Source organism: Myiozetetes cayanensis, unplaced genomic scaffold (assembly GCF_022539395.1).
Source record: "Myiozetetes cayanensis isolate MyiCay16 unplaced genomic scaffold, myiCay2020 scf5-8, whole genome shotgun sequence".
Lineage (NCBI taxonomy): Eukaryota > Metazoa > Chordata > Aves > Passeriformes > Tyrannidae > Myiozetetes > Myiozetetes cayanensis.
In genome coordinates this window covers 86,097,414-86,110,922 of record NW_026087742.1, presented here as the reverse complement: position 1 = coordinate 86,110,922, position 13,509 = coordinate 86,097,414, and the positions used below count along the sequence as shown (strand labels likewise).

At 36.4% G+C, this 13,509-nt stretch overlaps 1 protein-coding gene across 6 annotated transcripts in view; it reads left to right on the top strand.

Annotated features, from left to right (window-relative positions):
- REV1 (REV1 DNA directed polymerase) overlaps window positions 1–13,509 on the top strand; it is a 53,877-nt gene that overhangs the window by 33,684 nt on the left and 6,684 nt on the right. For all 6 annotated transcript variants that reach the window (XM_050331253.1, XM_050331248.1, XM_050331247.1 and 3 more), the window contains 7 exons: window positions 578–697; window positions 2,111–2,331; window positions 3,348–3,520; window positions 6,091–6,193; window positions 7,868–8,024; window positions 8,378–8,580; window positions 10,186–10,419. In XM_050331253.1, the coding sequence (XP_050187210.1) occupies window positions 578–697; window positions 2,111–2,331; window positions 3,348–3,520; window positions 6,091–6,193; window positions 7,868–8,024; window positions 8,378–8,580; window positions 10,186–10,419 (1,211 nt within the window). The remainder of the gene's footprint in view (window positions 1–577; window positions 698–2,110; window positions 2,332–3,347; window positions 3,521–6,090; window positions 6,194–7,867; window positions 8,025–8,377; window positions 8,581–10,185; window positions 10,420–13,509) is intronic.

The window sequence follows — 13,509 nt, the reverse complement described above, 5'->3', positions numbered from 1 at the left end:
TATGAAATGCGACTGTATTTTTCCAGCAAATAGAAAAATGAGCACAGATTGTGCTCCTTAATGGACATAGCACTAAGAGTTTATAAGGTGACATGATTTTGCATAATTATTAGAAGGTATTAAAAGCAAAGAACTGTGTGATTTGTAGGAGTTGCTGGATATGAAATCACACATCTGAAAAGACTTCCTTGATTTGTTTTCACTTGCTCCTTCCTCTCTTGTTTTTGTCCCTAATTAATACTAGAGCTGAGTATCTGTAAGTACCTATGCTGAGTGCATGTAAGTGTATGAAATCCACTTGTAAGACAAGCTGGAATTCATGACTGTAAGCAGAATTTTTCCTTTATTGACTTTGCAATTGCAGGTACCACTGTAGTTTCACTGCTGAATAACACATGCTGCTAGCTCATACTTTAGAAGTAGACACTGCAAATATATACGAATATACTTAATTAAATTCTTCTCTAAAGAATTTGACTATACTTCGTGTATTTTTATTTTAGTGTTGAACTGCAGCATTCTACTTGAAAATCAACAGAAGTTACCACAGACATGGTTTAACTTTTTGATTTTACAGGTTCCAATATTCTGCTGGCCAGAATGGCAACTCGTAAAGCAAAACCAGATGGACACTATCACTTGAAACCTGAAGAAGTGGATGATTTTATCAGAGGACAACTTGTTACCAGTCTTCCAGGTACTCCTGTCATTTAGAGGACATTTTGCCTCCTGATACTAAACCAGTTTCAGCTACAAATCTGCTTTCTGAATTAAACAAGTTTAGATGCTGTTGCACATTTATGATCCAAAATGTGATAGACAGTAAAGATATACAGGATACAACTGTATGAACACAGGCTTTATTTTATTTTCTTATTGTTCCAGGAACATAAAGTTGTAACATAAAGTGTTTCCTGGCCTGTAGCTCTGTGGTGTTACTCAGTACACATATGTGGTGTAATGGGACACAGGAATGGTGCAAAAAGTGCTGAGTAAGCACTCATTTACGCCTTTAGTGATCAGCTGACCTCAGCCTGCATGTATACACACGTATCTTTAGTATTAAATGTTCAAAGTAGTATTTTTATCTGTTTGAGAAAAAGAGAAAGAAGGGGCAGTAAAAAATAGGCAGCAGTAGAACAACTAAATGGAAGAGTGGTAGGAACAACATCCATAGACAGATGCAGGTTTATCAGAAATTCTCTTTATGTAACCCCTTCCGTGGCCTAATACAATTTGCAGCACAGTACCATTTCTCTTTGGCATGACTTACAGAAGATATTTCTTCTTCAGAATGATACTTACATAGTACTGGACTTTGATTGGACTGTTTTAAAGCTTTCAGAATTCACTTGCATGTTCATAGTAAAATCTTGTTAGTGTTTGTGTCAATAACGTCACCTAGACAGAGAAACACATTATCAAAGAATCTGATTACCTGAGATTTCTAATTTTTGCTAATTTTGGTAGTTTGAACACATAGGACTAATATTTTCTGGAAGTAACAGGCCATCTCTCCAAAACCCAGAAATACACTTCAGTTTATCACACTTACATATGTGCTGTTGCCATGGATACCTACAATTTCCAGTGCTTGATAATTCAAAGCACAAGTAATACAGGTATGCTATCACTTCTACTTGAAATATTATTTTTCTACCCAGGAAGCAGTGGAACAGTGGTCAAAGTATTTGTTGGGTTTCTTTTAGATTAAATCACTTGTACATGATGGAAAACATATTACATGTTGGACACTCTCTTTGGAGTGAGTGTTGTGAGGATTCAGAGCTATATACTCTCTAACAGGCAGTACCTTGTCAAGACAATTTGCAAGTAGGAGTCGTTCACATTTTCCCCAGAAATAAAGAGACTCGCTGCAGTATGACATCTTAACCTAAAATATGAAACAGATTAAAGAAATACATGTGAAGACAGCAAAAGTTTCCATTCAAACCATGTTTTATGGAGCAGAATTTATTTTATATGGTATATATTTATTTGTTAATCTGACATGACCGAGTGTAGATTTAAAAAGAAAAATTTCAATTTTTCAAAACTGAACTGGCTCTGAATTCTGTAGGGCTAACAGAACTAACTGCTTTGTTGTTAGGAGTTGGCAGGACAATGGAATCTAAGCTGGCTTCTTTGGGAATTAAAACCTGTGGAGATCTGCAGTGTGCTTCGATGTCAAAACTACAAAAAGAATTTGGTCCAAAAACAGGGCAAATGCTCTACAGATTTTGTCGTGGTTTGGATGATCGACCTGTTCGTACAGAAAAAGAAAGAAAATCTGTTTCAGCAGAAATCAACTATGGAATAAGGTTTACACAGGTAAATTCAAAATTGCTTCTTTTCTGCAGTGACTTCTTTCAGCTGTAGAAGAGTCTTCTCATATTCTGATTATTTTCACTTACACTTTGATCTGTTAGAGCACCATCTTAGCCACGAAATAGAAATGAGGAAAATGAAGAAGTAGGAGACCAAACGATAAAATGGGAGGAGAGACTGCAAAAGTATTGGACTGAAAAGAAGCTTGCACAAAATTAGCTGGCTATTCTGCATTCGTTATACAAGTCTGGTACAGTTTTCTGCAGAGAACTGCAGTAGGTTTGTCAGCACCTAGCATTCTCTTTCATTTAAATTCTGATTATTTGAAGATGCCAGTGCCTGGAACCGTCACCAGCTGCTCCAGTACAACATTTTTATTGGACTTTTTACAAATATTGTTGGGGTGGGGGGAGTGTTGTTGACAAAATTGTATTTAAAAAGTAACTCAGCTTTTTGTTGAGAACTTGAGTATTTATAGAAACTATAGAAAGAACTCAACAGGTTTGGAGAGACCTCATGATGTTGTGTAGTCTAGCCTTTTGCTCAAAGCAGGGGAAGCTATGAAATCAGAGCAGTTGCTCAGGACTTTATCCAGTCTGGCGTTGGAAATCTCCAGGAATGAAGACTGAACAACTTCCCTGAGCAGCATGTTCCACTGCTTGACTTTCCTCATGGAGAAAAAGATTTTCCTTATAAGCCCTCCACTCTTCATCTTCTAGGTTTGTGCTAAAAGTTAGACTTGGAATTCTGTGTTTTGGTTTCTAAATACAATTTTTAAAGACCTGTTTCCAAAAGGACTTACTATGGCTATATTTCAGCATTAGGATAGGAATCTACCATCTCACCTAACTTCAGCGACCTACCATGTAAACAAAACACTTGAAGTTAAATAAGAGCATTGCGAGTGAATCAGCTTGCTCTTTTCAATTTACACAGTCTGGATTGTATTAACCCTTAATGATTTACCTTTAATATTTGAAAACTAGTAATTACCTAAATCTGTTGTTTCTCCTCTTCAGCCTAAGGAAGCAGAAGCTTTCCTTCTCAGCCTCTCCGAAGAAATCCAGCGTAGACTTGAAGCTGCTGGTATGAAGGGTAAACGTTTGACCCTTAAAATTATGGTCCGGAAGGCTGGAGCACCAGTGGAGCCTGCAAAATATGGAGGTCATGGAATCTGTGATAATATTGCCAGGTAACTGCTAGGCATGAACACACTTCTGCAGATGTTGAGCACCAAAATTTAGAGGAAGAAAGGACAGAAATTTCAAGTGCTTGATAGCTCTGTCTATCTATCAAACTTGCACTGAAATAAAAAGGAGTATCAAAAGTCCTTTGTGTTTGGGTTGTACATATGTGGTGTTTTGGTCATCAGTAATACATATGTAAATATATATTGTTGGTGTACCTTTCCCCAGCTTGCTTAGGATTGAGCTGGGGGTTTGCTTATAGAAGACATATTTACATCCTGCACTACAGCACACACGGAACAGCATTTTTATTTCTTTCAGTGACCAGTCGAGTTGAAAGGTTCTGCTGCTGCATACTGTTTTCTCTCTCTGAGCTGTGTGACATTGGGTACTTTCCCTGGAGAGGCTTTCTGCTGTTCCTTGATAGGTTGTTCGTTACATGTTGATTGTGACAGCTGGAGTCAGTTCTCAAAGAAAATTGTACTTTGTACTTGTCAAGAAGGATGTCTGACAGTTCTGTAGTCTTCCAGTTCTAGAGTGCATGGTGGCTGGGACAGTATTTCCAACATGATTTGCTGCAGAAAACTGAGAGGCCACGTAGGATTCTGAAGACTGGAGCTGGCATCAGTCACCTTGGACTGCAGTCATCTGTCTTAGTACAGACAAGTTTGTTAGCGTTGAATCTTGTATTTCTTGTTGTTTTACCAATAAGTCTTCAGAGAAGTTTTTTGGTCCTAGAAAAGACAGGGTTTAAAGTGGAGTTTAGGAAGTAGAATCTCAAGGTCAAAGACTGTGCCTCATGTTTCAGCTGTTCAAGAAGGGAACTTGTTCATGTCTCTTGACCTTTGCACTTAGATCTTTTCATGTAGTTTTAAATTCCTCATCAGAAGTGCCTTTTTTTTCTTGTGGATCCTTATACATGTAATAAAGTCTCTTCTACTTGGTCTTCCTGTAGCATTGTTGATCTCATCGGGATGCTCTCTGTAATGGCTACCCATCTGTGAGGAATGGGGATAACCCAGTTGTTCTGCCTGGGTAGTCAGTTTATAGGTTGCTGTCAAAGGAGTAGGAGCTTCCACAAGCAGTGCTGTTACTCTTACCCATTTTTTATTTCTGATTGTTCTTTGGTTTTTATTGATAAAGTGGATGATGCTATGATTATGCTATTTGATGATATAGGTATTGTATTCCTGTCTTTGTTAGGGCATTTCTGTTCAGTCCAGTGAAAAGCTTTTTAGCAGCAGCAGCATAAACGAGAGGTTGGTTCCGAGCAAATGGATTGCAGTCTCAGAGTGATGTCTCCTCAAGTGACTGGGTTTTGTCTTCAGTTTAAAATTTGCTTTGTAGCTATAGCTCATGACCCATTTTTTTGCTCCTTCACCTCACAGGTGAATGAGTTGCTATGTTTTCTCATCCTACAGGTCAAGATTCCCTAGAATAATAGTCATAGTACTACAAACAATTCAGACTTGCAGACACGCTTAAAATGAAAAAAAATTTAGCTATTCAGCTTCTGAGACATTAGTGGTATTTTTACTGCATCTTTGAAATCAAGTCCTGATAGTACAGAATAGACCTTTTTGAAATATTCTTCTGAAACATTGTGTAACTTCAAACTCATATTGATCCCCTTTTTCGTAAAAGTATTAGCGTCTAAGGTTTAGGGAGATCTTCATATTGTTCACAGTAGGAAGCTTTTTCATTTTCATATTGGCAGAACTAGACCTTTCTGGAGATTACTTGCTTTTCACTGTGGTTTCTAATGGATTAAAAAGTAGAGTAACACCCTCAGAATGGCACCCTGTCAAAACACTTCCTTATATCTGTAAAGCTCACTCCATCAGAGTTAAAAATGCATGGGTTACCTCAGTGAGAAGTCTTCCACTTGAAATTCTGTCCTTACCTGTCTCAAATGTTAGGCCATAAGAGAATCCAGAACAGCCAAGCACTGCTGCTGCCCTGCTAAGCTCTCAGGTGACAATTTGTAAAACTCAACAACCAGGTCATTTTGTGACACTTGTTGCAGAAAATTGCCCATGGCAGAAAGATAAGTCTTTGGAACATTATTTAAAGTCACTTACCATTAATCTGAGTTCTTTATTGTTTGTAATCCACATGCCTTTATCTGCATCTCCATCTGAGTTCCTTCTGAAACTCTTGCTGTAGATGTTTGAAGATTGACAACTGAAATAATACTGAGTAAACTCAATCTTGAGTGAAGGATAGAAATTCATGAGTGCATTTCTGTGTGAACTGTAAAGTGAAAGGTTTTTTTCTGGCTTCATTAGGTAGCATGTATATAAATATATACTATATTTGACAATTTATTATGTGGACTGCTCACTGAGAATGTTCAATTAGTAAGTAACTTGCTTTTTTTTCCTGTAGACCATGCTTAGTTTTAATTACTGTTAAAAAAGAACTACAGAACAAAAAAACAGTGTTCAGTTTCTGTATGCCAAGATATTATGATCTGTCTTTCTTTAAGCCCTCTCTGGAATAAATACAGAATTGTTCTTTTCTTTAGGATTGTGAAACGGTTTCCTTTTTAACCATATTTGTTTATTCTTTTTAGGACTGTGACTCTAGACCATGCAACAGACAGTGCAAAAGTAATTGGGAAAGAAACTCTAAACATGTTTCACACAATGAAACTGAACATTTCAGATATGCGAGGGGTGAGTTAATGGGAAAACTGAAATTTATTGTCTTGATCAACCTGCTTTGTTGTGTTTCGTCATTTATTTTAGAGCAGTCTTGCTCATCTCAGTGGTTTTGTCATAGCAGTGTCAACCCATGAAAAGACTATTTTGGCATCAGCCATTTGTTAAAATGGAGCACAGAGTATTTATTGGTCATCTGGATATAGCAGTAGGGTTTTGATTCACAATGTTACCTTGCAGAGCCAGCCCCCTGGCTTCAAGGTGAGGAAATATTTGTCATCCTGTCCCTGTCTTTTTCTAGTTTCTTGTCTGTCTCCTTTGCTGTCTTTGCTGAGTTCTTATGTCATTCTGTTTCACCTGATTTCCTTAGCTCTTGATTTAAGAGGATTCTAATTTAGAGTTACTGTCCCCTGAATGTTGGAACAATGTACCACTTCTGACCAGGTGGCTCTGTTGAGTTGTGGAGGGGCCATTAAGTTCTAGATGATATAAAAAAAGTTCAGAACCATCCAGAATCCCTTAGTGGTTGTCCTTTCAGCTGACTTCAGACACCCCCAATGCATATGTCTATGCAGGAGCTAGTCCCCTTAAGCTTTATAAATGAGGTAAGCCATGCTTTAGTGTCTTTTTTCTGTCTTTCTAAAAAGGATTCTGAACTGATACCCTTAGTTGTTTGTGCCCACACTCGGGGAGATAAAGGCACTCACTTGTCCCATGGACTTCACATAACACTTTAACTCAAGCTTTTGTCCTAAAAGGCAGAAAAAAACCCAAGGCAAAGTTGTGCAACACATCAAACACAGTATTCCAAAGGCTTTGTTTAAGTTCTAGAACTCAAACCTAGAAATATTTCAAAGCAAAAAGAAAAAGAGCAAAGAAAAACTTTTTACAGCGATTATGTCATTTCCCGTTATTGCACCTAAGAAACTGTTAATAAACAAAATCCCTGCTATGTAATTATAGAAGAAGACCTGGTAGAAATATACACTATCCTTCATGCTTTCTGAGTCCTATGTACAATTTTTTTTAAGTGTCAATTTTTTTTCTTAAAAATGATGGAGGATTGGCAATAAACTCACAGAAATGCATCAGTGCATTCTTAGTTGGACCCTGTTTTTGAACCTCTGCTCCTTCGGTATTTAGGAGTTAAATGAAAAATTAGGTTGTCTTGAAATAGACTACTTCCACCAAAGTACTTTGATCCTTTGAGACTTTCTGAAAAACATGTGTAGAAGTGAAACAATATTATTTTTTTCATTTATAGACTGAAATGATGGATATAGTTTAGATTGTCCTTGGGGAAAATTTGCTTTCTTGTGTGGGTAGCCACATTTAATACTAATCACTTCCTGGTCACTAATTCTATATTTCTTAGTGTCTAAGAAATTTCATAATAAACACATTGTTTCATGATCCTGTTGACAGCACTTTTCTGTATCAGAGAATATGGTATTATCTTTGTTATTTCTTAGTTGTTGGATTGTGCTGGATGATCCTGGGATTTGTTTGGGTTGGTTTTTGTGACCTTTTCCATGTATTTCAGCATACTTTTATTTGACCTCTCCCCCACACACAAGAGGCAGCCAATTCCAAAGAAGGCAGTGCTATTGTGATAGAATTACAGATATTTTTTTAATTTTATTTTATTTTAAACTTCATCAAATGAATGTATTTATGTTTTGGATTTAGGTTGGAATTCAGGTACAACAGTTAGTTCCCATCAGTAAAACTACTTCGGCTCACTCAGCAGTACAATCTGGACATTTACCTGGTGGATCACATTCAGTTATTGATCTTTTTCATGTTCAGAAAGGAAAAAAACACTCAGAAGAAGAACATAAGGAAGGTCAGTAAGCTTTGTGATAATGGTCAGTTCTGAAGGACCCCAACATACATTACCTTTTGGAATACTTACTCAATATTTTAGCAGTATAAATTAGTTAACATAAACTTTTTGGGAGTGGATTTTGCTGCTTCAAATGAAAATGCTACTAATAAATCTTTGTATAAGGTTATTCCAAACTTTTTTTAGTTAATAGTAACAAAGGACACTTTGGAATAGAAAGTGTTATAATTATGCTATGTATTGTGTAAACTCTTAAGCAAATAACCCTGGAAACTAACGTCACTGTGTCTTGAATCTTCAGCTTATTTTTCACTCTTAGATGATCCTTCTGTGTTTTGTTTTCATATATATAGTATTTGTGGCTGCTATGGACCTTGAAATATCTTCTAATTCAAGAACCTGCACTTTTCTTCCACCTCGTGGTACTCATCTCACACCTGGTCTCAATTCTAATGCCAGCAACACCGAGTCTGCTGTCAAATGGAATGGCATGCATTCTCCCATCAGCGTAAAATCCAGGCTTAATTTGAGTATTGAGGTTCCATCTGCTTCCCAGGTAAAACCTGAGAATATTAAACATCTTCAGTATATTGTACTAACTTGGGATTGTGTGTGTTACTTGCATAGACTGAGAAGGAGCTCTTTTTAAATAAAAAGCGTTCCAGTAGAGTATGATGCACAATAAGTAACTGTTACTGAAGCAAAACTATTTTGCCTTAATAAAATAAATAATGTTGAAGTTAGGATGCACACTTAACATTTATACAGGATATACCCTGTAAATGAGAGGATGACAATCTTTGTTTAAGTAAAATATTTCTAAGGGATTGGGGGATTTTTTTTTTTTGGTACATTTTAGCAAATGGAGAGCCTTTTATTTTCAGATGTTATTCAGGTAGCCATCTGTTAGAAGGGTCTGTTGTGAGCCAGCTGCACTGAATTCTCTAGGTCTTTTAGGTATTTGCAGATTTTCTTCTGTAAAAATCTGTCACTTTAATTTCAGTAATTTAAATCTGTAAAAGCATTTGTTGATGTTCTTATAACAGCTTTTCCACATATTTATAAATTTTTAAGAAGCAAATTACACTTTGGGCAGAAAACTTGCTGCTATAATGCAACAACCAAACCAGGTCAGGATCTAAAAGTAATTTGACTGAACAGTGCAAAGCTCTGTGCACTCAGATGCTGCTACAGGGGAAATATGTACAAACAAGTGCAAAGTGCACTGGCTGTGTAGTAGAATTCATAAAACCTTGGTGGCCTTACGGCACGATAAGTTAATCTTTCTTTTCGCTTTTAACCATACTATAATACAGAATATAATATGAAATTTGGTACAGGGAAGGAGGGATGAGGGTTAGTGCCACACTGCTTTTTGTGTACTGTGTGCTAAGAAAGCAACAGCAAGGTATTTTACACCCAGGATTCCCAGAAAATATTTATAGAGTAATATATGTAGCAAATTTGGAACGAGTGAACACAAACAGAACGTAGAAGAGTAACTGAAGTGATTAACAATACCACAGCTTTCATCAAAATCTCTCAGTTAGCATAAGGCAAGTAGATTTTCATAGGTATTTGTGGTTCTTCTCAGTAAATCCAGAATCTGGTCATAAATTCCTGATTTTCTTCCTAAAGGCAAAATATAAAGTGTTCTAACACTGCTATGGAGTCTTATTCAGCAGAACTTACAGGCAAACACTGGCATTTATCTACATATTTTTACTCAAATATTACTTGTGAGAAAAGTTATGGTGTGCATCTGCTTGTCAGTTGTATTCATACAGTCACTGGTGCAGCTGTCATTGTACACAGCAACTTCTGGGCACTGAGGGGTCATCACAGTTGTTTAGAGTCAATAATTGATACGAAGTAAAAGCTTATTTCATTATCAAAATCTATTACAAGAGTCTGACAGTATGCAAATGTGTATAATACCATTAAAGATAAAACTGAGCATTCATATTTACTGAGCTGCTTAGTCTTAAATGGTATTTTGCTGCTGCAGAGTGTAATTGCCAGGTTCCTAATTGTGTTTGCATACACAGATTAAAATGTAAGGGGTTTTGGAAAATTCAGGACCTATATAACTAATTTTTGCACTAAAATAACTCTGTTATCTATTCCTTGGAAAACTCTAAAAGCTTTTCTTTATTTGTAGATAGATAAGTCTGTGCTAGAAGCTCTGCCGCCTGATCTCCGAGAACAAGTAGAGCAAATATGCACCATTCAACAGGGAGAGAGTTATGGAGATAGCAAGAAAGAGCCAATAAATGGATGTAACACTGCACTTCTGTCACAACCAGTTGGAACAGTGCTTTTACAAATACCAGAGCTCCAAGAACCAAATACCAATATGGGAATCGATGTAATAGCTTTGCCAGCTTTCTCACAGGTAGGATGTTTGCGTGGTATCAGTAAACAACAACTTTTCATCTGTAGGAAGTTAACGGCCTTTCTTGAGACAGCATTAACTAGAACCTGTAACATCCCAAAATTGGTTATGGTCCTTTAATTAAAAGTCTGCCAAATATTACTTTACGTGTCACAAACATGGCATGACAATATTTATAAAAGATTTATAGTCATTAGTACACCTATGGGTTTGCTATTGTTTAATGTAAAGTCTCATCATTTATGGTTTCCTTTGCAATGAGCCTTTCTTCTGCATTGCAGCGGAGTTGCACTGCAGCTGTAGGTCTGAAGCAGTCCTAAATCTGCTTAGCTACTCACAGGAGTCTCCCTCTGTTTAAGTGTATGTTCTGATGAGGTAAAGTCAACTTCTACTAACTGCTTCTGCAGATGTGGTTGTTTGTATCACGCTCCTGGGAGAAGGGCAGTCATGGCTGAAGGTCATGCTTATCTCTGTGGTTTTTTAATGGGCTCATATATAGCATGTCCAGGATGAGAGAAGTGCAGAGTTGTTTGTCAAAACAGGGACATGGTGGGGCAGCAGGTAACAGTAATGATGCTTCTACTGTTATTCCACCCTTCAATCCAAGATGGTGCTGAACAAATGTAGTGTAAAAATTAAAAATAATCTTTCAAAAAGTCAAAGATTGGGGTACCCAGAGATACAATATCTTGTATATACATAATTTAGAACAGAGCAGTATTTTTATTTTTGTTTGTTGTGTCATTGCTGTTATCAAATGAAGAGATACGAGAGAGAGATTTGTTGCTGTTTCTAAGGCATAATGCTGCTCAGCTGACAAAGAATCCAGAGAAAATCAGGTAAAAACTCCTGTCCTGTTTTCACTAAATAGTTAATGCATAAGTGTTATTAAAAAGATGTGTAGTCTATTCTACAACTAAAATTTCCCCACCTTGATTCAAGTTCATTGATTTAGAAACAGTTGTGTCAGTTTCTATTCCTGAATTGCAAAGTTTGGTTTTCCCTGTGGATTAGTGTGTAAATAGTATCTGAGTTTTACATACCCCAGCTGTTTTAAATTATGTAGTTACATCTGTCTCTAAACAAGAGTTTGTCTTGGATTTGTGTGTCAAATTATGCTGTTCTTTAAAGTACACCCCTCCACACTTGTCTTACCACTCAGTACTGTTTTTCAGCGTAAATTGTAACTGCATATGGCTTTCTATAGAAATTCCTTTTAGTTTGTGCTTATGCTTTATCTGTCTGTTAGTTAAGAAGTCAGGAATTGATTGGGTTTTTTTAAGAACAGCTTTACTTTTTGAAGTTTTCTTAGAAAAATTAATTTATACACTGGCTTTTCTTTCTCTGTCTCCCAGTGCATTTTGTGATTCTGATCCAAAAATGCAGCTTAGCAGAGCAGCCTATTTGCTTGAAGATGTAGTTCAAGAAGAATTGGCTACTTCCTATTTATTTGTCAGGGATATCCATTGCATTTATTTTAGTGTTTTGTGCATGTACTCCAGATTTTCCTTATTGACAAAAAGAGGAGTAAGATTTACAATATTCATTGTCTAAATTAGGTCCAAGTTTACTACCTAGAATAGTATGGTCTAATAGCTTCCCTTAGGCTTGGTGGAAAAAAACCATGCTACACCCAGTTCATTAACACAGGAGGATTTTTTTTTTCTCTGTTAAAATCAACATCAACTTAATTCAAAAATACCATCTTACTCTAAATATGGTTTGACACATATTTTTCTGTTTAAGTCTTTGTGGGAGTGTATATTCTGTGATTGCACACAAACATTTAAATTTACTTTCTGGCAAATGATGCAGTGAAATAAGTAGTATTAGGTTTCAGGTATAGAAATATTGCCAGCCACTCCAAGTGGAGTGCTTTAGCTACATCAGCTCAGCAGATGTAAATTATGCCCTGCCATCTTTTTATAGCTTAATTAGGTTTGTTTTTCAACCTTTCATTCCTTTTGTCTGAGCTGTGCTTTTATTACCAGGTGCGAAGTTAATTGGCTGATAGTAATTTATTCATTAGAAAACGTGTGGAAAATGTCTCTTGTTGGGTAAGGTTCTCTTATAAAAGGAATCCAGATAGGTTGCATTTGTTTCCATTAACTGCTGGAGTAATCTTAAAATTTAGAGCAGTTGTACTTCTCTGTAGCAGCTGAATTTTTTAGAAGCATAGGATGCAAAAAGTAAAGATTAGAGATGCTTAGAAATGAATGAGATTTGTAGTAGTGGCATTAATTAGCAGTGGCAAATTTTCATCTCATCCTTACATTGTCTTAACATGGTATAGATTCCTCCTAAGGAAATTTATATAAGCACATCAAAAATACCTGTAGCTGTATGCTGAGGTAATACATGAATTTATAAAACAAGGTTCTCCATAATATGAATATGATACAGGCATGTGATAGCTATGTTAGAACATTCTGTCTGTACAGTAAATTACCTGAAAGTCCAGTTTTTAGTGTAGAATTCATATGAACTTGACTGATGGCTCCTCTTCACTGAATTTTTTCATGTTAATGCTCTGAGAGGGCAGTGATAGGGCGAGTAAAAGTGCATCCAGTTCCCTGTACTGAATTATTTCTACATGAATTAGTAAGTGATATACACAAAAAACAGTGCCAATTCAGACCAAATTCTTGACTCTCAAATGCTTAAACAGAGAACACTAACCTTTTTAAAACAGCTTTATTAAATAAAATTTATATTTAAAAAAACAACTTACACCTCTGGGTGTAATTGGCTGCATTCCACTATAGTGCTTTGTTGTGCACAATGTATGTGGTAATTGAGGTCAGAGTCGTTCACTTTTCCTCCTTTAATTAGCGCATATTTTGAGTGGTGAAAAATTTCTGTTGGCACATGGAGTTCTAAAAACGGGAAGGAAGGGTTGTGCTAAATTGATGAGTTTTAACCTGTGCTGTAGGAGCACGTCTTTGTTTATGATCTAGGTCATTTAGACATCATGCATGTCAACAGCACACTTTACCTTCCTGTCATGGCATATATATTTTGGTTTTTAAAAATCAAATCTCCTTGGAAAATAGGAGGAAAATTTTGATTCATGTGCATATGTACATGTAA